The sequence below is a fragment of the Atractosteus spatula genome, chromosome 7 (genome assembly GCF_055471065.1).
Source record: "Atractosteus spatula isolate fAtrSpa1 chromosome 7, fAtrSpa1.hap1, whole genome shotgun sequence".
Taxonomy (NCBI): Eukaryota; Metazoa; Chordata; class Actinopteri; order Semionotiformes; family Lepisosteidae; genus Atractosteus; species Atractosteus spatula.
In genome coordinates, this window is record NC_142712.1 from 1,267,509 (window position 1) to 1,295,061 (window position 27,553).

At 45.9% G+C, this 27,553-nt stretch overlaps 1 protein-coding gene across 1 annotated transcript in view; it reads left to right on the top strand.

The window, feature by feature from the left end:
- Positions 1-27,553, top strand: part of dscamb (DS cell adhesion molecule b) — a 166,411-nt gene that overhangs the window by 101,756 nt on the left and 37,102 nt on the right. Inside the window, exons 4-11 of the mRNA XM_088921142.1 lie at positions 8,061-8,207; positions 8,794-9,072; positions 9,417-9,692; positions 11,724-12,020; positions 15,480-15,755; positions 17,406-17,684; positions 18,725-18,844; positions 25,008-25,181. Coding sequence (XP_088777268.1) covers positions 8,061-8,207; positions 8,794-9,072; positions 9,417-9,692; positions 11,724-12,020; positions 15,480-15,755; positions 17,406-17,684; positions 18,725-18,844; positions 25,008-25,181 — 1,848 coding nt within the window. The remainder of the gene's footprint in view (positions 1-8,060; positions 8,208-8,793; positions 9,073-9,416; positions 9,693-11,723; positions 12,021-15,479; positions 15,756-17,405; positions 17,685-18,724; positions 18,845-25,007; positions 25,182-27,553) is intronic.

Sequence of the window (27,553 nt, forward strand, 5' to 3'; positions counted from 1 at the left end):
AGTGAGAAGACCCCCACTTCACTGCCCTTCAAGCTCCTCAGAAAAGCACTCAGGAGCCCTGCTGCCGACCGAACGGCTTCTTGTAGTTTAAATTCCCTTTCATGGGTGTCGGAACGCCTTGCCTCTCTTTTTTCAATGTACGTTTGCAAGAAAATGGGATACCAAGGCCAGTGTGTTTTGTTTTTGGTACCTTTTATGTTTTCTCTGTGCTGAGTGAAATGAATATCTATGTACTTGGGTGAAGGAGACAAAAAGAAATCGGTATGGTTTGTTTTGGTCCCCTCACAATATAATGTACCGCTGTCCTCCGTCCTGGGTGTATCCTGCCTTGAACCTGCAGTCTGTAGGGTGAGTCTCCTGCTCACACACCCCTGTATTGGACTAAGAGGTTATTGAAAATGTCTGGATGATGTCGGGTGAAACATTTTTGTGCTGCATATTGGCGTTTTTTTTTTCCCCCAATGCGCAGAAGAGATAGCAGTAGGAAAGGAAGACTCCTGCCCTGTCACACAACAGGAACTGCTCTCACACTCACATGATGCCATTTCCAGATATCCGCCTGTTCGGGTCAACTGACTCTGAAGACTGAAAATGGGTATAGTCAGTTAGGAAGTGAAACCGACATTCAGATTTTCTGTCCACAAACTTCTTTACAGCTTGCCTAGTGCTCATTTGCAGGATAACAACAGGATAACAGGATAACATCAGTCTTCTCCAGGTGAGGGGCGGAGCGGTGGCACTGTGGTTAAGGATCTGTGCCTGTGGCTGGAAGGTTGTCGCGGCCGGCAGAGGAATCCTACTCCGTTGGGCCCCTGAGCAAGGCCCTTAACCCCAGCTGCTCCAGGGGCACCGTATACAGTAAATGGCTGACTGTATACCTCTCTCTCTGTCTGTGTGTCTCATGGAGAGCAAGCTGGGGTATGCGAAAAGACAAATTCCTAATGCAAGAAATTGTACAGTATATGGCTAATAAAGTGATCTTATCTTAACAAGCGCTTATCACACAAATAATAGGTCTGAACCCAGGCATGAATTAAATATTAAATCTGCCATCTAGCCTGGCCACTCTTAGGCAATAACATTCCTGACATTACTTGCACATGAGCTCCCTCCCACAGATAAGCAATATACACATCACTGGATACAATACTCTTTCATTCTACCGTGTGCCTAAAGGTGATGTCTACTGTTTGAGGATTAAATATCCTCTGCTTGTGTACATGGTGGGAAGGGTTTTCAGCCAGATGAGGAGAACAGCACTTTCATTCTCTAAATTCATGTGGGGATACAGAAAGCTCACTAATGGACTGAACACTCTACCTTGTATCATTCTTTGAGTCATTTCATTCTTGTTCTTTAATCTTTCTATTTCGGTTTCTAGCAGAGCAGAGTTTTTTGTTCCTTTAAAGACAGAAAAAAAATGTTCTTTCAGAATTTATAAACTCATAAGAAATAAGATGAAAAGACCATAAGAATTGTTACAAACCAATTTGGCCCATATTGTTTGGTTCGGCTTCAACAACTGTATATGACTATGGAACTTGTTCCATACTCTCACAAACCCTTTTGGGTGCAGAGCCTCATTCTTGGTTTTGTCAGATTACCAACATCAATAAACAATTTTACAAAAGTTAATAGTAGATTAAACAAATAACTAAAACGATCATTAGTACTAATGTTTTTTGCTTTTTTACTGTATAAAAAAACTTTATATTTGTTATCCGTTAACAGCTTTGTGCATTTATACAGTAATGCTCTGTATGAGTAAGTTCCATCGTCATTTCTGCTTCAGTGCACTGGATAGAATAACAAGGGCTTTTTGGTAGATCTTTTGAAGTTCTAGTGGGGGGAAATTGATAGATTATTAGAAGAATTTAGTTTAAATGTCAGCTTGTTACAAGTTCAACAATGTAGGCTAAAAAACGTAAGTGATGAATAAGAAAATTCTCTTATTTGGCTTTTATGTTTTATTAGTATATTCTGTACAGCGAAACAGGATACAGAAAAGGATTATTGTTTGAAAACTGTTTATATTATTACGGGACTTTGATGGCTTCATTTATGAAAACGAGAGAAGGTTAAGGCAGGTGACTTGAGCCAGGCAGGGCTCAATAAGCAGAAAAGCAGCTCATATTTTTTGTCAGCTCTCTGGCTGAACGGGCACAGCTCACTGTTGCAACAGCAGGCTTCAATCTTTAAAAGAGGGTCCAGCTGAATGTATCTTTCACATCTATTTAATTTAATTTTTTTAATTGTTAGCGAAATGGCACTCTAAATTGACAGGATGAAAGGTTTGGATGGCAAAAAAACAAAATAATGAAAAAACAATATTATCGGATATGTCTACAGATTTAGAGGGTAAACGGTTTGTTTCAAATAGCATCCATTCTAAGGACAAAAGCATGAAATTGAGGAAGATGGGTTTAGAGCCTGAAAATCGTTAAAGAAAAAGAGCCCCTTTCCCCGTGAAACTGTACTTCTCAAGGCTTTGAAAATGGCAAAATAAAAGGTGGGATTAGGCTTGGAGTGGTTGCGCACGGTGCTGTTGTTGTTAGGTGTGCAGATAATGCGCTGGGAGTCCAAGTGTGGCTGTATCCTCTGGCAACGCCTGCTTGTGAGGCAGCGAGTGTGGTGCATTGTGGGAGACTAATCCAGGGTCAGCAGAGCTGAGCATTAACCCAGTGCATCCTGCATTATTCATGGGCTGGGGGGCTTTCAGTGCAATTCAAGACAGGTAGCTAAAGCCAGTGCCTCTTGTGTGAGCCTGTCTTTTAAAGGCACAACATACCCAAGACATTGGATAATGTCCCCTATGACAAGCATCCAGAAACAGTGGTCATCCAAAAGCTAGGATGGGCTTCAAGGCTCTTCAAAGTCATGAAAAAGCCAAACCCAGTATACAACAGTAAGAATTTCAGAAACATCGGATGAGTTGTGCACAGTTTTTTAAACTCGGGATATTATATTATATTATATTATATTATATTATATTATATTATATTATATTATATCCAGTTTCAGTGATTCGTTAAATGTCTTCCTAATGCATTTAATTTCTAGTTCAGGTAATTCACAAACAATTGTTTAAAAATGTTTTTCTTTCTTTTTAAAGCTGACAAGTGCCGTGTTATAAATGAAGGTGTACCTTCATTTGTGTTCTTCACTCTAACCAACGTATATATTTCACTTAAAAACTGTAGCACATATTAAAGACACCATTTTTATGGAAGCATATGATTTTTTATAAAAACCAGTTGAGTTAAATGAGCTTGACTGCAGTCCAGAATGAGGCCGTGGCACAGTCCTGTCACAGACAGTGGCCTGTATGTGCCCTTACACACACGGCTCTGCCTGCAGCAGAGTCAGGATGGCGGGCTGTAACAGGGTTTGCAGCCTGTTCTCTTTAGGAGTGAAGTGATAGCCGAGCCCGAGTGTTTGCTTGTGAAGTTGAAGCCAGTGTGGAGCTGGAGCCGTGTTTGTGGTGCAGGCTGCCTGGGGGCGAGGAGGGGGTGACAGCTGTCCCCCTAATCACGGCCATCGCCAGCCCTGCTCCACCCGGTTCTCCCTGTGCTCAGAACGGGATATCTCAGTTTTCCCTGCTTCCCCATCATAATCCATGGGAGAAAAGTAAAAAAGAAGAACAGGTTTCACTAAATTTACAGCAAATGCACACAAAGCTGCAATTTATTCATCAAATGCTAGTCAATCAATGTTTTATTAAACTGCCTATAAACACATTTGCTTAAATTGAAAAAAATAAGGCTTAAACATGTTTGGTGAAGAAGTGTTTGTTACGAATTGACAGGAACAACTGTTCCCTTCTTATTTCTTTCAATTTATGTTTTTTTCTCATTTCTAAATGGCAGTTTCTTTTGAAACTTATTGGGACAAGGGGGATCTGAGGATAAAGCAACAAGGATGTATCCATTCAGTGTAGAAATCTGTCAACCAGTAATGTGAAAGCAGTAGGTGAGTGCTATCTGCATCTGAAAATGGGGAGTTATTGTAAGAATAAAGGGCCTCTCTGTAAGAAAAGCTAATAATGAAATCTCAGTTAGTGTCACAGAAAATTCAGCCCTGCTGTATCTTCTGCTCAAGGACACCATTCATTTTGATCAAAGAGAATAAGTTTGAGGTTTCCGTGTAAAAAGCAGTCTAGCACACAGGGCAAACTTTGTTTCCTTTTGCAAAATGTATGGTTAATGTCCTTCTTTCCAAACCTTCAGAGCTTATACAGAACAGTTGATAACATATGTGCTGTATCTTACTGTACCCAGTCTAATTTAATGGTTCTGTCGTAGGTACTGTAGATGTTGTGCTTTATGGCATCGCTGTCTTTCCCTCTGTTTCTGGGGTTTTCTGTCATTCTGTCATGGTCTGGCTAGGGTCTGGGATTACTGTGTGGGTGCAGCGATGGTAATGTACAGATTGCCCTTTTTTCCATTCAACAGCAGCTCACAAGCAACAGATACTGGGTCAGTGTGATGGCATCACCACAAGTGACTCTGATGAATCTTCCTGAGATTATCAAGAGGGGGATGTTCACTAGTTTAAGACTTGATGGGATCCACAACAAACTCTGCCTAATTGCAAATTACCTGAGAATGTAAAAATACTCAAAGAAGCTGGAGGTTTTGTATGGGACAGGCTGGACTCCCCAGTGATTGAGCAGATCCTCCAGAGACGAAGAAGTTGGAGTTATTTTTACTTCTGAATATTTAAGAAAAATCTGTGTGTCACTTGAACACCAAACTGAACAGAAGAAAATAGCACAACAGCACAGATGTGCGCTGTTGAACAGGCCTTTAATTTCTCTCCCTCTTTATTCTGGACATATTTTCATGTTCAGAGTCGTGCTTGAAGTTTGCGTTCAGCAGCACTGCTTGCGCATGAAGCTCTTTCTCAGGTCTTTGACAGCCCCAGCCTCTCCTCAGAGAACGCAGGGACATCACCAGATGCTTCAACACTACTCTTTCATCTGTGCTCTGAGAGTCCAGAGAAACAGTGCCCACACGGCCTGCGCTCCTCTCTGCTCATTCATGTCATTATGATGAAGACCCCCCCCCCCGAAAAAATGCAAAACAGAGGATATAACGCTTCTTCAAAAGCGGTTCCTTATTTAGCATGCTAAGTAGGAGAGTCAGGAGAAATTAGATTTAGCCTCGGCAAAGTGAGAGTGATTAAATTAAGTGTGCCTAGAGAACGGAGCACTCCCAGAGATCAGTGGGGCAATAAACGCATGTCGCTCTCCGCGCTGGTACAGTTCTAAACGCTTTTGAAGTGCACACGCGCTCTCTGGTTAGTCTTTGTCGCGGATGACAGCCTGTCTGTTTTAATGAAAGCGCTCCTCATTCAGGAGCCCACGGAACAAATATACATTTAAAATCCCTTTTCAACTTTGGGCTCACAGCAGGGAGGCAGACAGAGTTCAGGGAAGAGAAGAAAAACTGAGTGTCGCAGAAAAAAAGGAAAGAGGAGGAAGAGAGAGAGTGCAAATCTCTGTCCCTTTGATTTCTGGCGACTGTGGACATTAAGGTCTCTTCAAACGTGTGGTTTCATGCCCCCCCCTCAGTCCTACACTCACCGTTTGCTGTCGCTGTTCTTACAGCAGGGTGACATTTTTAAAGACACAGCAGCTCCTGCTCCTGCTTGCTTGGCGCAGTCTGTGCCTGGTGCTGCCTCCTCGAAAACAGCTTGGGTAGCTTTCTAGAATTTTCCTTCAGGCCCAGGCTGCTGCATGTGGTAAGAAGAGAGGAGAACCAGAGGCCCTGTCAAACATCACCAACCTTGCAGCCTCCCACAGGTCTGCATACTGTACATTTTGGTTGATAATTACAGGGCTCTGGGGCTCTGCAGGCATCAGAGACAGGCCCGATGCGATTTTTGCAGTGCATGTTTTCGGTGCTTTAAAGCATTGTGCATTTTTGGCGTTTGCAAAATAAATGATAACTGAAAAGAAAACGGTTTACAAAGACAGAAAACTCTGCACTGTCAGTTGAGCTGTTATCCAGTTGTTACCCTGATTACCTTGAAGTGATCAGAGGAATGCATACAGGGCTGTTCTCCAGCTGACTGATCATGAAAGGAATGATGTGAGGCTGTCCTTCCTCACAAGAGAGGGTGAAACCCCAGCAAACGACACCCAGGGCGACACTACCCTCCTCTTCCCTCGCAGCCTGTAGCATTTAGAAGTCCAGAGGCTGAAAACCCCTCCAGGATATCAAATCCATGGACTCTTATTTCTAACTAGGTCAGTGCTTTACAATAGCTGTGCTTCTGGGTTTTATTTTCCTCACACTCTTTCAGTTCCAGTCCATGTATGTTACTAGGTTGGTTGGCTGATGTGCTGCTAGGAAGACTGACATTTGGAAGGTTAAGTGATTAATTTTTTTTTCTTACTGTTGTTGTGGGTTTTTGAATTGAGGAAAGCAGATTAGTTTCAAAGCGATACAGTATATTCAACACTGTTAGTCCTTGCAGCCGGTAGCTGATGTCTGCTCTGAGACGTCAGTGGCTCAGGTGTTTAAGTAGACAGATAATTTTCATTTTTAAACAATGTGTTGTAAAACAGCAAATATACTGTATATTTAAAAGTTTACAATTTGAATAAAAGAAATATTATGTTAGAATTGTACAGTATATTACACTAGTAAGACTTTATTTAAAATATTGTGTTCAGTTTTGCTCATTACAATACAGAGCAACAATGGCTTGTCCTGCACAGCCAAGCTGTAGGAACTGAATCATTTTACAATTGAACGGAGAAGACTGAGAGGGGAGAGACCCAGTGAACATCTTCCGATTCAACAATGGGACACAAGCTGAAACTATAGGGAAAGTGCATCTAAAACTGAAAAAGTGGCAGTTTTATACACAAATATTTGTGGATATTTGGAACAAGGTACACATTCATGTTGTTGAGAATTACACCCAGATAGTTTGGTGAGAACTTAGTATCAATTAGCTACTAGAAACCAAACAGAAGACAATAAATTCTGAAAAGGTGGTTGAAGAAGATGATAGTTGCTCATGTGCCTGAAGCCCTCAGGTATACTATAGCTTCAAGGCCAAGCCCATTCAATATTTCCAACCACATTTTAACGTGAAATGCCTCTGGTGTGTCATTCATTCCAAACTGTATTAAGCCACGATAACCATAGGCTAGATCACTGCAGCAGTATATTTAAAAATGGGCCCTCTGTATTCCAGGAAAGGGAGTGCAGCTTGTGAGAACAGCATGAGCGGAGAGCGTAGCTGTGTTAACCATTCAGCTCTCAAGCACAGCACTTGTGCTCTGGCTCCCCGTGTGCACTAAGAATCCCAGGCTAATTCTACTGCCGTGCAAAACATCCTGTATAGAGCAGGTGATGTTTAACCACACACTTAATCATTTTTGTCATCAAAATATCCTCCTAGAGTTATCCGGGTCTGTGTTTATTGTTCTTGTTAAAGAGGGGAAACACCTTTTTGAGGTTTTGTTTCTTTAATTGCTGTCGCTAAACTGACGTTTGTCTTTAATGGGTGAAGCGGGGTTCTATAGAGGTTGAGAGCTCAGTAGCAAGAGCAGAATTACAGGGGCTCAACTTGAGGCTGGCACAGTCAGGGTGCTTCCTCACTCAGTGCTTCAGCCTGGCTCCTGTGAGGTCTCCTCCGAGATCCTTTTAATCTGGCATCTGAGGTACTGTTTGAATGACACACCTCCAGTGCCTGTCAATGCCAGACATCCGCATATTTTCATAAGGAGCATGAGTCAGAACAAAGTGTTCAGATGAGGAGAGGCAACATGGATGGCAGGTGTAGTATTGACGTGGTTTTGCTCCGGTAACATTAACATGTTACTCAGGATCTTATGTCTCAGAAAATAGATTTAGTAAATTCTATCCAGGAGAAGCCTTTGAATTTTGTTTTATTTCATGTAATGACTCGCATACTTTGGAAAATGACTGATCTGCTGTCCAGTGGACACACAGAGTGGACACAGTAATGGGGACAGCCAGGACAGCCATCCGGGTGACATTTCAAGCACAGCACTGACCAGCAGGGTTTCCTCTGTATTCCAGGATCTAGATTTCTCATCACATCCACGGGAGCCTTGTACATTCTGGATGTCCAGAATGAAGACGGATTGTGTAACTACCGTTGCATCACACGGCATCGCTACACTGGGGAGACCAGGCAGAGCAACAGCGCTCGCCTCTTCGTGTCAGGTACACCTGAACTGACTCCGCCCACCAACACACCTGAACTGGCTCCGCCCACCAACACACATGAACTGACCCCGCCCACTAGGACACCTGAACTGACTCTGAAGATCCCCAGTACACCTGAACTGACCCCACCCTTCCCTAGTACACCTGAACTGACCCCACCCAACAGTACACCCGAACTGACCCCGCCCAAAAATCAGTACACCTGAACTGACCCCACCCTTCCCTAGTACACCTGAACTGACCCCGCCCAAAAATCAGTACACCTGAACTGACCCCGCCCAACAGTACACCCGAACTGACCCCGCCCACCAGCACACCTGAACTGACCCTGCCCACCAGTACACCTGAACTGATTCCGCAGATCCCCAGTAGACCAGAACTGACCTCACCCACCAGTACACCTGATCTAACTCTGACCCACCAACCCGCCCGAAGTGACAAGCTGAGTGCTTATGGTCGCTCTTTGCTTCGCTCTGTGTTTTTACCACGGTGAATATTTCTAATGGAATACTGCACCTGTGCACTTCCGCAGTAGCCAGTAAAGTACCATTGTATACATTTGTGTACATTTCTTTTACTAAAGACCCAACAAACTCCGAACCGGTGATCCTCGATGGCTTCGACCGGCGGGAGGTGATGGCCACACAGCGGGTGGAGCTCCCGTGCAAAGCCTCCGGACACCCAGCGCCCAAGTACCGCTGGCTGAAGGACAACAACCCCCTGGAGCCGGACAGCCGCTTCCGGCAGAGCGTCTCGGGCCTGCTGATCGAGAGCGCGCGGCCCAGCGACTCTGGGAACTACGTGTGCGAGGTGTGGAACAGCTACGGCAATGCTGCCGTCGTCGGAAGGCTGGTGGTGAAGCGTAAGTAGCTGCCGATGCGCACGCACACACACACACACACACACACACACGCGCGCGCGCAAACACACACACACACACACACACACACACACACACCGCCGTGCCAACTGCCGGCGCGGTTAGTCTGTTTTGTATCAACATGATGAAATCGGTACAAATCAGCCGCCTGCGAGCAGAAGATGAAAACACTTGGACAGTTCACTTGTGCATTATTTTGGTTTAAAGGAGGCAGGAGTACATCTCGAGTACTCAGTGAACACCGCGGGGTAAATGAAGGACCTATGGACTTTATTGTCCGTCTGCCGTGCTTTCACACCCGGACTGCTGTGTGTTAACCTCCGCAGAGCCCCTGAAGGTGGTCGTCAGTCCCCGCAAGGTGAAAGGCAGTGTGGGGAGCCAGGTGTCCCTGTCATGCAGCGTGAGCGGCGCCGAGGACCATGAGCTCTCCTGGTACCGCAATGGGGAGGTCATCCACCCGGGCAACAGCGTGAGGATCGCGGGCAGCAACCGCGAGACCCTGGTGATGGAGGGCATGGCCAAGAGCGACGGAGGCGCCTACCAGTGCTTCGCCAGGAAGGACAAAATGTCTGCCCAGGACTTCGTGCAGGTCGTTCTGGAAGGTGAGAAACATCCCCCCTGGCTGCCTGCCCCCAGCGCACACACAACGGGTGCCCAACTTTAAAGAGCTCCCTGTTCTTTAGCCTGATGTTTTCAGCTTATAAGGGAGGCACCCTGACGGTGAAATATGCCGTGTTAGCATCCCTTTTGGAGTTACCTTTTGAGTGTTCTTGTACGCTACGTAGTCTGTGTCCCTTTTGCTGCCACAGCTGTGCTGTTAGTCCCCTGTTTAATAAAACCTTCCTGCAGGGGGTGTTTCCATGTGGCTGTTCCGGCCTCTCTCTCCGTGCGTGCACATGGCCCCAGCCTTGCCAGATCCCACCAGTTATCGGAGCACCGGGGGCAGCAGGTGGACACAGGGCGCACGTGCACTCCTGCTGGCTGACTCGCGCCCCGGAAGCCCACCCTGGGCCGCTGCGCTCCCTCGTTCGACGTCCTGCCTCTCGCGCGGGTCCGCCAGCTGGAGAAGCGGTTGCTGCGAAGGTCGCTGCTGTTTCCTGCCAGAGCGAACAGCAGGCTGCTGGGACTGAGCAGGAGCGGCACGCCGCGGCTCCGGCACGGGCGGGGGGGGAACAATCGATCGGCACAGAACCTGTGTGCTAATGAGTCCTGCGGTGCAGTCACGGTGTGGCGACTATTATTAGAACATCAGCACGGGGCTGACATTGCCTACCTGGGCCTGGTTGCCGTGGCAACTGTATAAAGAGCGTATTGATAATCTATAATGATGTAGAGAGAGTGCGGGCTATCAGGGAGCGACAGGCAGGCGAGATTCCAGAGACACTCAGGTCTCGCTGGGAAAATAATGTCGTCTTTCATCTCACAAAGAGCCCGTCACCAAGAGAAGGGATGAAGAAATAATAAAATAAAATAGGGCAGCCATGCAGACGGAGTGACGGGTAATGCATTTGTCGCGCGTCAGGTTTCGTTGGAAATTAAAAGCATGTGGGCCTCTGTTTGGGAAGGACTGGCAGTGGCACAGCGACCAGGGAGCTGGCAGAGCTGAAGGGAATCTCTTCTTTACATTCAGATCCCACAGCTACATCCAACAGCCTACAGCCTACACACTACAGCTATACCTTACAGGCTACACACTGTACCCTATATCCTACAACCTGTAAACAATACCCTATATCCTACAGCCTACACCCTACATCCTACACAATATACCCTACAGCCTACACCCTACACCTTACATCCTGTACACTGCATCATATACCCTATATCATATGCTCTCTACTCTAAATCCTACACACTATACCCTATATCCTACATCTTGCACACTATACCCTAATCCTAGAATCCTTTACCATACACCCTACTTCCTATACCCTAGAACCTACATCCTAGATTCCACACCCCACACCCTACACACTATAACCTATACTATACACCCTATACCTAATACAACTCCCTTCATCTGATACTATACACCCCATTTCCTACACCTTACACCCTATACCATATCCCCATATCCTACACACTCGCCCCAACACACCATGTCCTACGTTCTGCCCCCCACAGCCTGCACATGCTGAGAGCTGTGAAGAAACAGTTCCCACTTACAGGTGTCACTGCCAAGGAGGATGTGATACTCTGACAATATATATATAATAAAGGTATTTCATAGGTGAAGGACTTTCTACTGGCATATGTTTACCATAGAGAAAGACTCTGTATGAACCCGGGTGTAGAAAACAATTGATGAACTTCTCTTCATGTTGGGCATTGAGATATCTGACACTGTCGTGTAAGTGAGAGGATTAAATGAAACAAGCAATTCTATATAGCTGTGCAGAGTGGAAGCTGCACATAGTCGGAACAATAAACCATTCCTGCTATTCCTGCTAATAGCAGTGTAATGTAGCAGTTTCTGTAATGCAGTTTCTCAGTTTCTGAGCTTTACACTTCCGTCCCTGGGTCAGCGCTTTGAGACCCCGCCACAGAGGTGTGTGTCATCCCAACGGGCGCGAAACACCGCCGGCCTGGGGCGGCTGTCCATCTGACCGCCCATCCCGCTGGTGCTCTTTCAGATGGAACCCCGAAGATCCTCTCGGCGTTCAGCGAGAAGGTGGTGAGCCCCAACGAGCTGGTGTCCCTCGTGTGCAACGTCAAGGGCACGCCCCTGCCCACTGTCACCTGGACGCTGGACGACGAGCCCATCGTGAAGGACAGCAGCCACCGGGTCAGCCAGGTCATCACCTCCGAGGGCAACGTGCTCAGCTACCTGAACATCACCAGCACCCACGTGCGGGACGGCGGAGTCTACCGCTGCACTGCCAACAACTCGGCCGGCGTGGTCACCTACCAGGCTCGAATAAACGTAAGAGGTGCTTGTCAGATCAGCTCCTCCAAAGACACACACATGACTCATTCTGGTCGCAAGGCTCATGCATGCTCGAAGCAGCCCCCGAGATGCCTAACTAACCTTACTTGAGCTCATTTCAGGATAACATCATGTCTCTTTTTCAGTTGCAGGTTTTGTTCTTTTATTCCGTTTCTTTTCCCTCCATTGTTGTTATTTTGCTCCATCCAAATTAGTCTTTCTGCTTGTAGGTCTGATTCCCGGTCGCTCCTCCATTGTGTCTCATCCCTCATCTTCACAGTCGCAGCTGCCTCTTCCACGTTACTGTGAAAATACAGTATTGCTCTTCATCCCCTCTGCCTTTTCATCACTTGAAAAATCCCCATCCCACTGTGCTGTAATAAGAAGAAATGATGACAACTGGCCACACCTTAGCTTAGCTGTTCAATTGAAATCTGTTTAATTGAAAAAACATAAATTCTCTGGGAAGCATAATTACAATAGACAAACCAAGCAAAATATCTTTGTATAGAAGACTGATAGTATAATTTTAGATCATTCTTACTTGCTAATACAACCTTACCTATTTTTTTATTCATATATATACACAATATGTACTCTATGTACTTTTTGCCATTTTTTTTAAATCAACAATTTTCCAAACACTACAATTCAGCCTTAAGTACTGCTGAGACTACTTAAAACTATTTTAAAAAGATTCATTGTATATCCCTTCTTGAAAACGTAGTATTTACACTAAATGTCTTCACAATTATGCACATATGTCTTGTTTAAAATATAATGTACCTATCTACATGCACTGTACATCCACGTATTTGTCCTGAATTATTCTAATTGACCAATCATGCTTGTCATTCTATCCACATTTCTTCAGTTTGTTTCCCTGCCCTGTTAACTGTTCAGTGTGCATGTTTATTGGCCTGTTTGCATGAAATTCCTTCCTGTACATCCGTCTAGAGATAACTAGCCTTCAGCTGCCTGTGAGTTGTCCTTAAGTATGTCTATTCAACCTAATCAAACAAAGTTGTTTCATTCCAGAAATCATTGCATTTTCCATTTAGAATATGTGTGCCGTACAGTATGTACAGTACATACGCTGTATATGTCTGTAATGGTGTGTGTGTGTTTGTGTTTGTACTGAATGTATAATAAGTATCTTTGTGAGCAGGTATGTCTTCCTGGTCGCTTTTACAAGTGTGTACATGGATCTGACAGCCAGCCTCTGTCATCTTGCTTCTTTGTCCATGTGTTTCACATTGATTGGTTTTCAAACTGAAATTTCTACAACTGAAACAAAATGTAGCCTGGATTGGTTTAATTAACGTTCACATGTCTCGGCAATCATTTTGGCCATGCAGTATTCTTTATCTAATGCAAGCTCATGGCTTTATGTTGGGGAGCTTTTCAAATAACAGTTTCCACATGGCTGAGGAGAAACATGCCCCCCACTTAGCCAGGCTTCCGCTAGTTGACAGTTTTGCAGGCCGGTTGCTCGTGGAGTCTGCTCCACGAGGGGACCAGGGCAGCAGTTTGTGTGATGGGAGGGGGTTCAGGGAGCTCAGTCCAGGTTCACCTGGACAAGGTGTACAGTCTTGCCCTCCTGCACAGCTCTGGAGTCGCTGCTGTCTCAAGGGGTGCTATAGAATGTGCTGCCCAAGAGGGGTGCAGCTGGGGAGCCCCTCAATAACAGGCAGGGTCCGGATGCGATGGAGACCTCACACGCACCCCCCGCCCCCTTCACAAATTTCTAAACCAAAAGCTTTCTGTGTGCCAGGGGGATCTCTGCTCTTCCCCTTTGGACTCTGGAGGCGAATACTGGTTTTCGACCCTGGAATAAGCAAACAAGCTGACCGCTGTGAACAGGGTCCAGGCAAGCAGGGCTTCAAGGTCTTAAGTAAGACTTAAGGTCTAACGTGACTTGGAACCTGAAAAGCACAGACTCTATGCCTCGTCTCGTTGGAGAATTGTCAGTTATTACAAATAGGCGTTCTGCGCTGGGAGTGTAGATTCATATCGCTGTGGAAGGAAACCCGCAGGTCTCCTGAGCCCAGGGAACACTGCTGCTTTATGTGAGCAAAGGAACTCTGCAGGAGTCAGTACAGATTATTATTTGGATTGAATCTATTCATACTTATTGATTTTCCTGTCCTCACTTTTATGAAAAGGTCCTTTAAAGTCAATTTTTTGTCCTAAATTCTAATATGAATAAGAGCAGTAAACATGAATGTGGATTTCTTTTTAGTCAGGCAAATTTCATTAGGGGTATACCAGCTTTTGTTTTTTTTAATTTTGATTAGTTTGGCCAAATTTTTCATTTTTGATTAAATTAAGCCTGGTTCTGTTGAACGTGACGGTTAGTTTGTAGTTTGTCAGTCTGGCTGGAAGTGTGTGTGCAAGTGTCTATAGAAAAAAAAACAATTTGATTGGCTGTTGGCTTTGCAAATGGGTAAGTTTGACAGAGTGGTCACAGGAACAGCCGCGCTGAAGGGCTTTGAAGAGAGATGTGGGAAACTCCGAGACCCAGCATGCAATAGGAAGGAAAAGGTACAATAAAGTTTGATTTGATTCCTGGCTGTGGCTGAAAATGGTGCACTCTAAATTATTGTGCTTTTGGTTTCCGATCAAACAGTCTTGTTTCTTTTGTCACAAATGTACTGTTTTTGCTTCTTACAGAAAAGGGCGCATTGTACAGGTAAGGATCTGTGGCTGCAGTTCGGGAAAGTATTAAGTGAATCTAGGAACTGAAACTTAAAAAAACACTTAACAGTTACATCTTTTTTTAAGTTTATAATTGCACTTTTACATATGTTATCTAGTTCTTGTTCAGAAAATAAATCCTCTCTTGAAGTCCTGTACTTGTTTCTTAACGATTTGACTCTGAGAGTGTGGAAGCCTTTTCTGAAAGAGAAAAGCATAAATAACTTACAGAACTCACAGCGATGAAAAGCATCCCCTTGCTGCCAGTTTCTAAAATCACACATTCCTATTTTTGTTCCTCTGTTTTTATTTTTTCAACCACAGATTCTACACAATAAAGCTGTTTACATTCGATTTTTACTTCCACTTTGTATTTATTGTAAATTATACGTCCCTTATGAAACTTATGGTTATTCAAGTGGATAGAAATGCTGAAAAAAAGATACTTTTCTAAAAACATTTTTTTTACATTTTTTTATAGATTTTCCTGTTGTTTCTTCACAGGTGGATTGTTTTGTCATTAGTACACTACTGACAAAAACTCTGGATATTTCTACATCCGGGCATCCAGATACTAACCTCTAACCTGTTTCTGCCACCCAACATCTTGCCTCCCTAGTTTAGCTGCACTGCAGAAGACAGAGCTCCTCTTTTGAGGGGCAAACAGAGGGGCAATCATTCATGGCACTGTTGCAAAGAGAGGGCGTGAGTTTGTTCTGTTTCTCAAAATTGTTTTAAAGAGTGTTCTTGCTGTTCTGTTTTTAAGGGCCTGCCAGCATCCGGCCAATGAAAAACATTACAGCCATTGCTGGGCGGGACACGTACATCCACTGCCGTGTGATTGGCTACCCCTACTACTCCATCAAGTGGTACAAGAACTCCAACCTGCTGCCCTTCAATCACCGCCAGGGTGCCTTCGAGAACAACGGCACCCTGAAGCTGTCGGACGTCCAGAAGGAGGTGGATGAGGGAGAGTACACCTGCAACGTGCTGGTCCAGCCCCAGCTATCCACAAGCCAGAGCGTGCACGTCACTGTCAAAGGTACACACCCCCTTGCTGAGCCTGCAGAGGGAGGTCCCCAAATTCAGAGCCTGGGACCCCTTAGTTCCAGCTGGGCTCTCATTGGATTTTCATGCACTCTTGAGCTGGTGTTGGCTCCTGGACGTATGTGATGTTTCTTTGCAACTGTTAATTTCCATGAGTCAACTACAATTCCCCCCTTTTCATGCTCACCTTGGCAGCTCAGCTGAGGGCTAAATGACGCAGCTGAGCAGGTGCAGCAGTGAAACCAGCAGGTGCAGCAGTGAAACCAGCAGGTGCAGGGGTCCCAGGCACCGGAACTGAGAAGCCCTTCCCTCCAGCTTTTGGTGCAGAGCACGCAGTAGGATGAGCCGCGGTCTGGCAGGGTTTATATGTCTCTTTTAATCATTCTTGGGTTAAGAATGGGAGTGGGAAAAGGATGTTGATGTGGTGGAATGAAAATTGGGAAACACTCTGGCCCTCGAAGACGAGAGCCGTGGCCCTGTAGAGTACAGAAGACAAGAACAGGAGCAGAGAAGTCTTTAGCATCAGGCTTGACAGAGCATTCATACTGCCCTGGACTGCTTGTGGTTAAGGAAGTTGCAGAGCACATGAAGAAAAGTGTCTTGATTCATTAAAAAAAATCAGGTTCGAGCTGGAGCATAGTGGGAGCCCCTTGTGCTCAAATGCTGTTTGTAGCCTCAGCCAAAAGCAAAAAGGCAAGGAAAGGGCTCACTGCTGTCTGCTAGGGAAAGGTGGCCTTTCACTCTTCCTTGCAGTCGCATGAACCCAGAACTTTGCCGTTTTGTACTTTGCATAGCAGTCCCAGAGCTCTGCATCTGTGGAGAATCATCTCAGCAATGTTACGGGTTCAGAGAATTTCATGTCTTGCTGCTAACGAGCTGACATCCTGGGAAGCACAGCTCCTCACCAATGAAAACATCAGTCCACGTGCGCACTGCGCTGAGATGCCAGCCGTGAACAGCATGTGTGGTTGTGGTGCCTCGTACTGGTCTTTTTGCTTACGCGCTATGCAGAGGAGGGAAGAGGACAAGAAACAAAGTGCTGCTTCTATTACAATCAAGTTAGTTCATTTGCACCGCTGATGCTTAAAATTCTGAAGCAGCTTGGAAAATCCCTGGAGTCCATTATCCCTACTTTGTTGTGAATTAAATAAGTGCCAAAGCGTTGGTTATTTCAGTGTTATTTTAACTCATTGACTCTCAAACGAAGCTCATTCTTTCAGTGGCTATAAAATCCCTGGAGAAGCTGTTTCCACAAATTTGCCACGAATTAAATAAGCACTAAAGTGTTGTTTATCGCAGCGCTGCCTCTGCCTCTCTGCTCAGTGGTTTTTTCTCCTCGCTGACGCTGACTTGCAAGGCCGTGTTGGGACGGGTTTGAGAGGGTGATGCAGCCGGCAGGCCGGCTGTCTTCACTCGTCAGTTACCTCGCGGCAGGACTCGTGGCCGGAAGTGCAGGACCAGCAGGAACACGAGCATGCTGGGATGGCTCAGACACCATCTAAGTGTGTCCTTGGAAAGCCAGAGAAACCCAGAACACCAGCTTCCCATTGGGTTTCTGATTTCCCAAGATACAAGTGTTTTCATACCGCACATAAATATTGCTGTGCGGGGAGCAGTGTATGAGTGATGGCTCTTTGCCTTCCAGTCCCCCCCTTCATCCAGCCCTTCGAGTTCCCGCGCTTCTCCATCGGCCAGCGCGTCTTCATCCCCTGCGTGGTGGTATCCGGCGACCTGCCCATCACCATCACCTGGCAGAAGGACGGCCGGCCCATCCCCGCCAGCCTGGGCGTCACCATCGACAACATCGACTTCACCAGCTCCCTGCGCATCTCCAACCTCTCGCTGATGCACAACGGCAACTACACCTGCATCGCCAGCAACGACGCGGCGGCCGTGGAGCACCAGAGCCAGCTGATCGTGAGAGGTGAGGCTCGGGTTCCAGCTGTCTGTTGCAGAACTCATCGAAGCTCTGCTGGGGCACCTTGAGACACCTCAGGAAGCAGCCATATCACCCCACAACTCACCACTGGCAGCCCACTGAAGCTCAGCAGGTGTGAGCCTGGCTAGTACCTGGATAGGAGACCTCCTGGGAAAGCTGAGGCTGCTGCTTGGTGAGGTGTTAGCGAGGCCAGTAGGGGGCGCTCACCCTGCGGTCCATCTGGGTCCTAATGCCCCAGTATAATGATGGGGGGGGGACATTATACTAGAAGAATATGTCTTATTCTTCCTTCAGCCCTTCAGATGAGGCATAAAACCAAGGTCCTGACTCTCTGTGGTCATTAAAAATCCCACAACCTTTCTAGAAAAGAGAAGGGGTGTTACCCGGCGTCATGGCCAAATTTTCCCCTGGCCTTAACCAATCGTGGCCTCCTAATAATCCCCATCTCTGGACTGGCTTCATCACTCTGCTCTCCTCCCCACTGAGAGCTGGTGTGTGGGGAGAGTACTGGTGCATCATCCAGGTGGGGCTGCACACTGGTGGTGGTGGAGGGGAGTCCTGCTTTTAGTGGAGTGTCCCAAAATACAATATATAGACGTAAGGAATTATCATTATTATTATTATTATTATTATTATTATTAAAGCAGACCTCAGAAAATACAAGTGGGAAGATTGTAGATGTGCTCTTTTATATCTTTTCCAGTCCTTTATTCAACATACTGTATAAACAGTACCTAAGCATATGAAAGTCAATAAACTACAGTAGCTGTTCCCATTTTTTCCCTGCGGAAGCACTGCCCACTCCATAGCAGATTCAGCAATTCGCTCACTTTGTGCTCTCCAGAAAAACTGAGCCCGTGTGTGTGTCAGCTACCTGGAGGAAACTGCAGAGCTCCTACGAGCACGCCTTAGGATCTGGTGCAGTGCAAGTTTTCACTCACAGCTCATTTGAAAATTCTGCATCGTTCGTTGGTTTTGCCTGCTCTTTCCTTTGTCGTCTTACCCGTCCCGTGTTTTCTGCGCAGTGCCCCCAAGGTTTGTAGTCCAGCCAGGCGATCAGGATGGAATCTATGGCAAAGCTGTGATCCTGAACTGCTCCGCGGAAGGCTACCCTGTGCCCACCATCGTGTGGAAATATTCCAAAGGTGAGCGCACCTCATCCCGCTCAAGGGCTTGCGGCAGGCCAGGGAAGCACCGGGCTTCGCTGGTCGGGGAACGGTCGAGATGGGATTGACGCCAGATTTCGCTGTCAGTTTAGTGAGATCAATCATAGAGCCGGTCGGAGACAACGATCTCATGAGACCATGAAGCCTTTGAACACTTTGAATAGGAGGAGGCACTCTGGGATGTAGGATTCACAAAAAACTAAAGGCTTCATTTCCATGGCATGGTATTGCAGCTCTATAATTCAATTCATTCATTCACTCTCTTCATTCTGGTGAAGGATTATAGAAAATACAGAGGAAGTTTTGTCTTATTACTATGTTAATAATACACTTCACAAAAGTGTATTATTTAATTCTTAGGCATTTAGTATTGTCATACACTTTTCACCCAGTGCTTTTTATTCAGAAACACAGTTCTCAGGTGATCTTCACCTGATATTTTCGCCATTGTCTCTCAACCCTGTATTAGATCTGTATTTTGTTGTACGAAACATGGACTTTTAACTCTGAGGGCGTGCAGAGAGGATGGAAGGATGCTGATGCCGAGGAACACCTGACAATGGGACGATTAGAACTGATTGGTGATGAATGAGCTGCAGCAACACTTCACGTAGCCTGATCACAAGTATTTCACACTGAGGTTCTGGGATCAGGTGTCTGGAGAAGCTCATCAGTGAGAATTCAAGATGCTAAACGACAAGCATGGATTGTTCCCACTCAAACCCAGCTGTATCAATAATAGTTTACTTATTTATAGTAGTGGAAAACCCTAGTTGAGGCTTTCAGAAAAATTGGTGACACTCATTACGTGCACATAGTGCACATATTGTAACTCCTGATTGTGTCCAGGACGTCTGCACAGCAGTGTGTGCATGTACTCTGTGTGTCCACTGTGTTGTTATTGTATCCCTTTACCAACACCAAAAGCTTTTGAGTTGTCATTTCTGTTAGTACACAAATCACCATAGAACAGTATTTGAAAAACAGGGAACAAGCACCAAAACTGGTTCACAATTGTTGTTGCATAATTCATAATTAATTATTGGAAGCGACACACAGTATTTACATGTTTGTATTTATTTGCACAGAAGTGAAACGATACCATTGTCCTGGACCGTGTGATCATTGCACAAAGCAGACCTATCCACAATATCAAACACTTTAAACACTTTCCACTCGGTGAGCTCTGAACATTATTAAGCTGCGGCCATGTTTATTCCCTGATATTTCCTCCTGGCCCTTGAGTGGAGCTGTAGGAGGCGAAAGTCAAGCCCCTTCTTTTCTATTGCAGGCACTTCCCTCAAAACCATCACGATGAAAGGAAGGTTCGTCTGCGTCTAATTTGCCAAAACGTGTTGTGTCGTAGCACTGACACTGACATAAATCAAGTTATTATAACCACAAAGATGTCAATTTTGTAGTTATAGTTGATTATAGCACCACTGTTTATATTTTAATGCTTTATAATATATATATACTGTAATATATACTGTATATTACTAATACATAATATACTGTATGTACTGTACCGTGATATACATGGCGTTCAATTTCTGTTTTTCAACATTTATAACCTCAAATTATTTGTCGTTCTCTTTCCAGAAAGAAAATATTAATGGTTCTTTTAAATTGCTCAGTTTGCATTATCATATTCATAGCACATCAAAGTATAAAAACCATTATATTATGAAACATTAGCTGAATACAAACCACTGGGTCATAAGACAGAGAGCTTCAAAACAGTGGAGCTGTAAGGTGCCAAAATTCATTTGTGTCTGCTTTTAAAGAAGGAGAGTGATCTTGTCTGGTGCACCAGATAACAGGGTTTACTTGAAGCACAGCTCCAGCAAGTGGCAAGATGACCTAATTTCAGGAGATGCTGTGAGCCTGGCCTGCGTGGCTGTCTGCCTGACATTGTGTTTTCTGTGACAGACTTATACATTTTGCACACATGAAGCTGTGCTACAGGCCAGGAAGCTTAGCCCACTCATAACACATCATATGAAGACTGAGCAGTAATACAGTATATTTAAGATTGTTTGTGATGTGGCCTGATAATGGGACAAAAACCTTCTAGTAGAAAGTGTTTTTTTTCTGTTTTCACTAAAGAGCTAATGTCTAGAATCCAATTGCAAGATGACCATTTGCAGAGTAGAAGAGTAGAAACACCAGATGACCTAAACAGACTCTGAAGAGATGCACGTTTTTCATATTTTCCAAGAGTCAGATTACATTGAACCTTTCAGCCCAGTATTGTTCATCCTTAGTCTATTTTTTTTAGGGGGGAATTCATTAATTACCCCGTGAAACTGAGGATAGTATGAATTCCAAGGAATGTTGTGAACACAATGTTGTGCTGACAGGACTCGTCTTACAGAAATGGAAATTTGAGATTGGAAACTCATCACAAGTCACCTGACAAAACACAGAAATCTGCCCATCATACAAAGAGATGTCTCATGGGATATAAACACATGAGCATGAGTGAGACACAGAGATGTCTCATGGGATGCAAGAGATGTGCACCTGATACAAAGACAGGAGGTGGGTGGGGCAGGTGACAGCAGAGAGGGACCGAGAGCAGGGGTGGCTTGGCTGATGTAGCTGGTTCAGGCAGCAGCTGTCCTTGGCGATCAGCGGAACAGAGGAACTTGGTTCAGGCTGAAACCTTCGGAAGGAATCAGGCCTCAGTTCTGATTAATGGTGGCTGACAGTTTTAGTTAGCCCTTTGATGACAGTGATGCGGGCTGCTCGCTCACGGAGATGTACCTCCAATTTGTCGGCCTGCCACTTGGCACCTGGGCACTCGGGTCACTCTGTCCTCTCAGCACGGCTGTGGCCAATTAGAACAGCACAAGGGGGAAAAAAATAAAGGTCAGATACTATTAGCATAAGAAGTAATTCTCTTCGTATTTTGCATAATCCTTGAACAATATTTCTCTCCTACCTCTCTCTCTCTGTCTAATGCAACAGAATCTGAGTAGTGCCCCCACTTGACCTCCAGCTAACCACAAGTGCTTGAATGCATTTTTAATTAAGGACAAAATCCCACCGCACACAGAATGTCTTATTCCCAACCTTGCTGCATGCTAATTACAGAGATGATTCGTACATAAGCTTAATGCACCTTATACGTCCTTGATATTTCTATTGTTTAATAGTTGCAGAACGCTGGGCACATGTAGACTGCTGGATTTCCTACAGCAGTCACCCATGGAGGTGAAATCCATAGGTGACCGCTGTCTTGTGATGTCACAGCCCAGTGAAGTATTTTAAACAAAGTGGTTTTGTCTTGGACATCTGTTACCTTGTTATTTTTTTTTTTCACTGTGCTTGCCGTTTTTATGACAGAGTTACAACACAGCATAGAATCAGTACGGTGATGTAAAGGGTCATTCTGCTGCCTGTTCTCCAGCAGCATCATGGACTTGAGGCATTTCTGTCTCCCCTCGTAATTCTAGGGGTCCCACCCAAAGTTCTGCACCAAGCTCTTCCCTAAGTGGCAAAGAAGTGACCGAACTGAGTAGCAGGGGTAGCCCATCAGCAATGTGAAAGTTTCTCCATGGTGCAGCTGGTGTTTCTTCCATTGCTTGTTACTATTGCCATGTCGTTATTTTGACCTGGAAGCAGCAAGATGTATGACTTTATGGAGGCTCTGCAAATAAAGACATAAGGAGGATGGATCGAAATCAATTAAGAAAGTTAAATGAAAGTTAATTGAATAGAGGATCATATCTCACTGTTTCTTGAAAGAAGCAACATGGCTAGGAAGCTTGTTCGCAGCCCTCTGAGTAAAGTGCCTCCTGCTCTCCGTGTTACAGGGACTTGCTCCCACTTCCCACTTGTGTCCTCTAGTCCACGATTCAGCCACTGGGGTGACTCAGTCAGGCCCTGGCAGGATTTTCAATACCTGGATCAGGTCCTGTCACGGTCTCCTCTGTTCAAGACTGAAAAGGTTCGGTTTGCTTTGCCTGTCAATCCTCGCTCTGCTGGCAGTCCACAGCAGTGCTGTGAATGATTATTAAATATGAACCCACTGGTAATATGAATGTTAATAACACACCCAGCTGCAGAGTTCTCATCACTTTGTGGCCCAATCCTGCTCTCCATTTTTCTTTTTTACACTTTACACTTTCTTGCATGAAAAATCACTCCTAGATTCTGAATGTTTTGAGGCAGCTGAAACTGGAAAACCCATTCGACGGGCTGTGTGCTCTGGGTGTCACACCTCACCGACAGAGCCAGAGCCTTTCAACCACAATCAGTTTGACTATACAGTCCAGTTGTAGTAGAAAGGAAATTCGGTGAATAGAAAAAAGAAAATCATTTTCAGATATATGTATCAAGACAAAGATATGGACAATTAAAAAGAATTAAAAATTCTTGTAGTTACACGCTGTGTGTGGTGAGCCGTCTATACCCTATAAAATATCAGTTACTTTATGAAAAGCTATAGACTGCAGAAGCAGATCTGATTCTCACAGGCATGTCAGTGCCGAATGGGCTATAGATATGCATTTCAAGGTTATTTGGCCAGCAATAGGAAGTTTGTTCACATGACTTCACATGCGGTCTTCATAAATGGTTCCGACAGCATCCTCGAGGCCCGTGGCAAGGCTTTTCTCCGTGAGCACGAGTCTGGATGAAAGCAAAGGCAGCGAATGAGTCCTCCGCAGCCTAGAGGTTACGGCAATAAAAAGCACCCTTTTCGCTTGCTGGAAACCACACAACAAAGCCAGGGTCTGGTACAGCACGCTCCCCAGTAAACCGTCCTCTTCTGTGTGTGTAAATAAACAGAAGGGAATGAGAAAACTTTCTCTGTTGCTTTCCTGTGTTAAATGAAGTAAGCAAGGGTTGCTGGGAAACCAATTCCGCTACAGCACCTTTTAAATACCTGCCACTAAGAGCACATTTATTGATTCTAGGTGTTTATTTTTTTCTGGCCTCCTGTTACATTTGTAGCAATGTACATGTGTGCCACGGCTGACTAAATGCACCTCTTAAATCATCTGAGTATGTTTAAATGAGGATTTGACATAGATATTCCACAGTCCTGTCATGTAGGCTCATTCTATATATATTTCTTTGCAAGCTCACAGTTTTCCACAGTGCAAGGCATCATTGTCAGTCTTAATTTTCTGTCATTCAGCCTTTTTTAAGATGGACATGTCCTCTGTGATTTTCTCCTTCTAATTCCAAACGTTCTGGTTCTGCCCGTCTGGATCTGGACCTCCCAAGTGCACGCGGACAGTGCACTGCCTTGTCCGAGCTGCACGGCGGAGGCCCAGATCGGATCGCGTCTACAACCCAGTCGCGATTCCCAGATGCAGCTTCCCTTGAAGAGAGCCGCTCGTCTTCATGCCCGCGTTGTCGTTAACCAGGCCCAAATCCTGCTGGAATTGCATGACTGGTGTCTGCAGAGGGCAGTGCTGGTGTGCTGGGTGTCTGCAGAGGGCAGTGCCAGTGTGCTGGGTGTCTGCGGAGGGCAGTGCCAGGGTGCTGGGTGTCTGCAGAGGGCAGTGCCAGGGTGCTGGGTGTCTGCAGAGGGCAGTGCTGGTGTGCTGGGTGTCTGCAGAGGGCAGTGCCAGTGTGCTGGGTGTCTGCAGAGGGCAGTGCTGGTGTGCTGGGTGTCTGCGGAGGGCAGTGCCAGGGTGCTGGTGTCTGCAGAGGGCAGTGCTGGTGTGCTGGGTGTCTGCAGAGGGCAGTGCCAGTGTGCTGGGTGTCTGCGGTGGGCAGTGCCAGGGTGCTGGGTGTCTGCAGAGGGCAGTGCCAGTGTGCTGGGTGTCTGCAGAGGGCAGTGCTGGTGTGCTGGGTGTCTGCGGTGGGCAGTGCCAGTGTGCTTGGTGTCTGCAGAGGGCAGTGCTGGTGTGCTGGGTGTCTGCAGAGGGCAGTGCCGGTGTGCTGGGTGTCTGCAGAGGGCAGTGCCAGTGTGCTGGGTGTCTGCAGAGGGCAGTGCTGGTGTGCTGGGTGTCTGTGGAGGGCAGTGCCAGTGTGCTGGGTGTCTGCAGAGGGCAGTGCCAGGGTGCTGGGTGTCTGCAGAGGGCAGTGCCAGTGTGCTGGGTGTCTGCAGAGGGCAGTGCTGGTGTGCTGGGTGCTGCAGGACTATCTGACCGGTGCTGCCGTCCCCTGCCTGTCCCTGCAGGAGCCGGCGTGCCGCAGTTCCAGCCCATTGCCCTGAATGGCCGGATCCAGCTGCTGGGGAACGGCTCCCTGCTGATCAAGCACGTGCTGGAGGAGGACAGCGGCTATTACCTGTGCAAGGTCAGCAACGACGTGGGAGCAGACGTCAGCAAGTCCATGTACCTCACCGTCAAAAGTAAGGCCGAGTCTCTTCTGGACCGGGGGGGCAGGGGGGAGGTGGCAGACGTGGGCAAGATGTGCCTTTTTTCTCAAAGAAACCAGAGAGTGCCAAACAGCAGCTGGTGAAGCTTCGGCAAGGCCCCTTGCAGCAGCGCCCCAAGCCCTGTGCTACCTGCGGGGCATCCAGATGCTGAGAAAGTAACTGCTGTGGGTTCCTGCTGTGTTTCTCAGCTGTAAAATGGGACGGGCCTTCTTCTAAATTCTGGGTGTAATTAATTCCAACTTACAGGATGATAAATTGTCTGCTCGCTCAACTTCCTCTGGAGTACAGCAGTTCACTGGCCACTTCAGGAATGATACCAGGACTGGGGCAGGGAAGCAGTGCATTAACTGACTGGACTGTCCCCACTCCTCTTCTCACTGTCTTCTGCATTCTCGTTAACGTTTTATTGTGGCACTTTGAAGCTTTTGGTCAATACAGTTCTTAACTTCCATGAGAAGCCCATTTCATAGGGGACTACATTGGCTGAGTCTGCCACAAAGCAGATGAAGAAGGTGAGGAAGACTCTACAGCCGAAACGTTTTCTTTACACTTCAGTGTGGAGTGACCCTGTGCCTGTTCCCTTGTCCATCACTGTGTGTTTTCAGTAGTGTTTGCCCAGCCATGCTCTGTGAAGCTCTAGCTGGCAGTGCTGGAGTGTTGATTGTATGAGTGCAGGAGGAGTCTGCAGACACAGGGCAGATCTGAAACACTGTGATAAATCAGCCAGGGGAGGTTCAGCAGCAGTGAGTGCCACACTGAAGCGCATTGATCTGCATGTGCGTTTTCTCACAGAGCCACTTGTGCTTCTCACACAGGACCACTATCAGACTCTCAGCCCTGCATTTCCCCACAGCTCGCACCCCTGGTCTGGCTCAGAGTGAAGCTAGATTTCATTTTTTGTAGCTGTATTTTACAGAAAAAAGCAACTTTCCCTATGTTTTTAAAATGTGGAGGGAGGAAATAGATCAGCAATAAGGAATGGTTTAATCTAAGAAACCTTTGCCGTCATTTGTTGGTCCTGTTAAGAACGTTACACAGGTGAGAAACAAGAGGCGGCCATGTGGCCCGTCTACACTGTTCTCTAGCAGCTGATGATCAGGGTGTCAGCTTCAACAACACGGCCGGGCAGCAGGTTCCAGTCTCCCACAGTCCTTAATCACTTTCAGGACAGCTTCCAAAGCTCGTATCCCCAGAAAAAAATCCTTGTCCAATGTTTGTTCCTCATCAAAGTACCAAAATAAAGTCCCTCAACCATTTTTAAATGAAAAACCTTTAATGTTTCTTAAAGTGGAAAAAGTTCCCGTCTGGAGCGAATGGCTTAAGGATCGCCCTGATGGTCAAGAGGACCACTGAGGGGAAGCATACAGTAGGCACAAGAGGAATAAACAGGCCTGTTCTGGAATGTGAACAAACTGTATTTATGACTCCCTTACTGTACGGGTTAAAGGGGAACAGCAATGCTATTTTTATATTTCATAGTTAGAAGGAATTGGCATTGATGAGTGTGTTTCAAACCACAATGAAAGCAAAATGTACACAATAACGTGTAAAAAAAAATTGCATCACAAGATAGACTAAAGGTCCAGGTATGCGCAGTGCTGCATTCTGCAATTCAGAAAGAGGCAACCAATCTTCCGGTGAAGTTACTTTGTAAACAAGCAGGCTTGTGAATACATCTCTTTTTAATCCAACAGAAATATTGCTTTTGACTTTGAAACAGTTTTGCCAACAAATACTACTTACCTGTTAACTGTGCATGCAGATCACTCTGGAACATTTCTGCGGTGAAATGTCTGCTGCATAACCTGTACTTATTCGCTGCTCCATCACAGTACATCAGTCATTGCAGTGACTAGTGAGCAGGAAGGGCCGCCTCATGTCACAATCACAACATGGTGACTATATAATACTTTCACGAAGTTCACGACTTTGTGCTTAATTCAAACTTGTAAAAATTTGTAATACCATCAATTAATTTATTTTGTTACCAAGATGTAATAAGTGGTCTTTGCATTGTGTGCAATGCCACCAAGTGGTTAGTGCAGTGGCCCCAGAAAGGCTTGCTTAGGGGTTTTAAGTGCTTTCTTGGCCTACAGACAGTGGGGTGTCCTGAAGTCCTTCAGTGAGTAACAGAGGCACTGAGACAGAGGCCAGCTGCCACACTGCCCTGTGTTTCTGCACCACTGAGCCCTGTAAAGAGAGTGCATGGCTTTGTGAACTGTGCGTTTATCTGCTGAGCAGCAAAGACTTATCTTCCCTCCATTAAGCCTTCAACTCTTTATTCAAGCAGAGGATGCCATGTGGAAAAGTGAGCTCAGAGGTACACAAGCCAGCTCTCTCTCTCT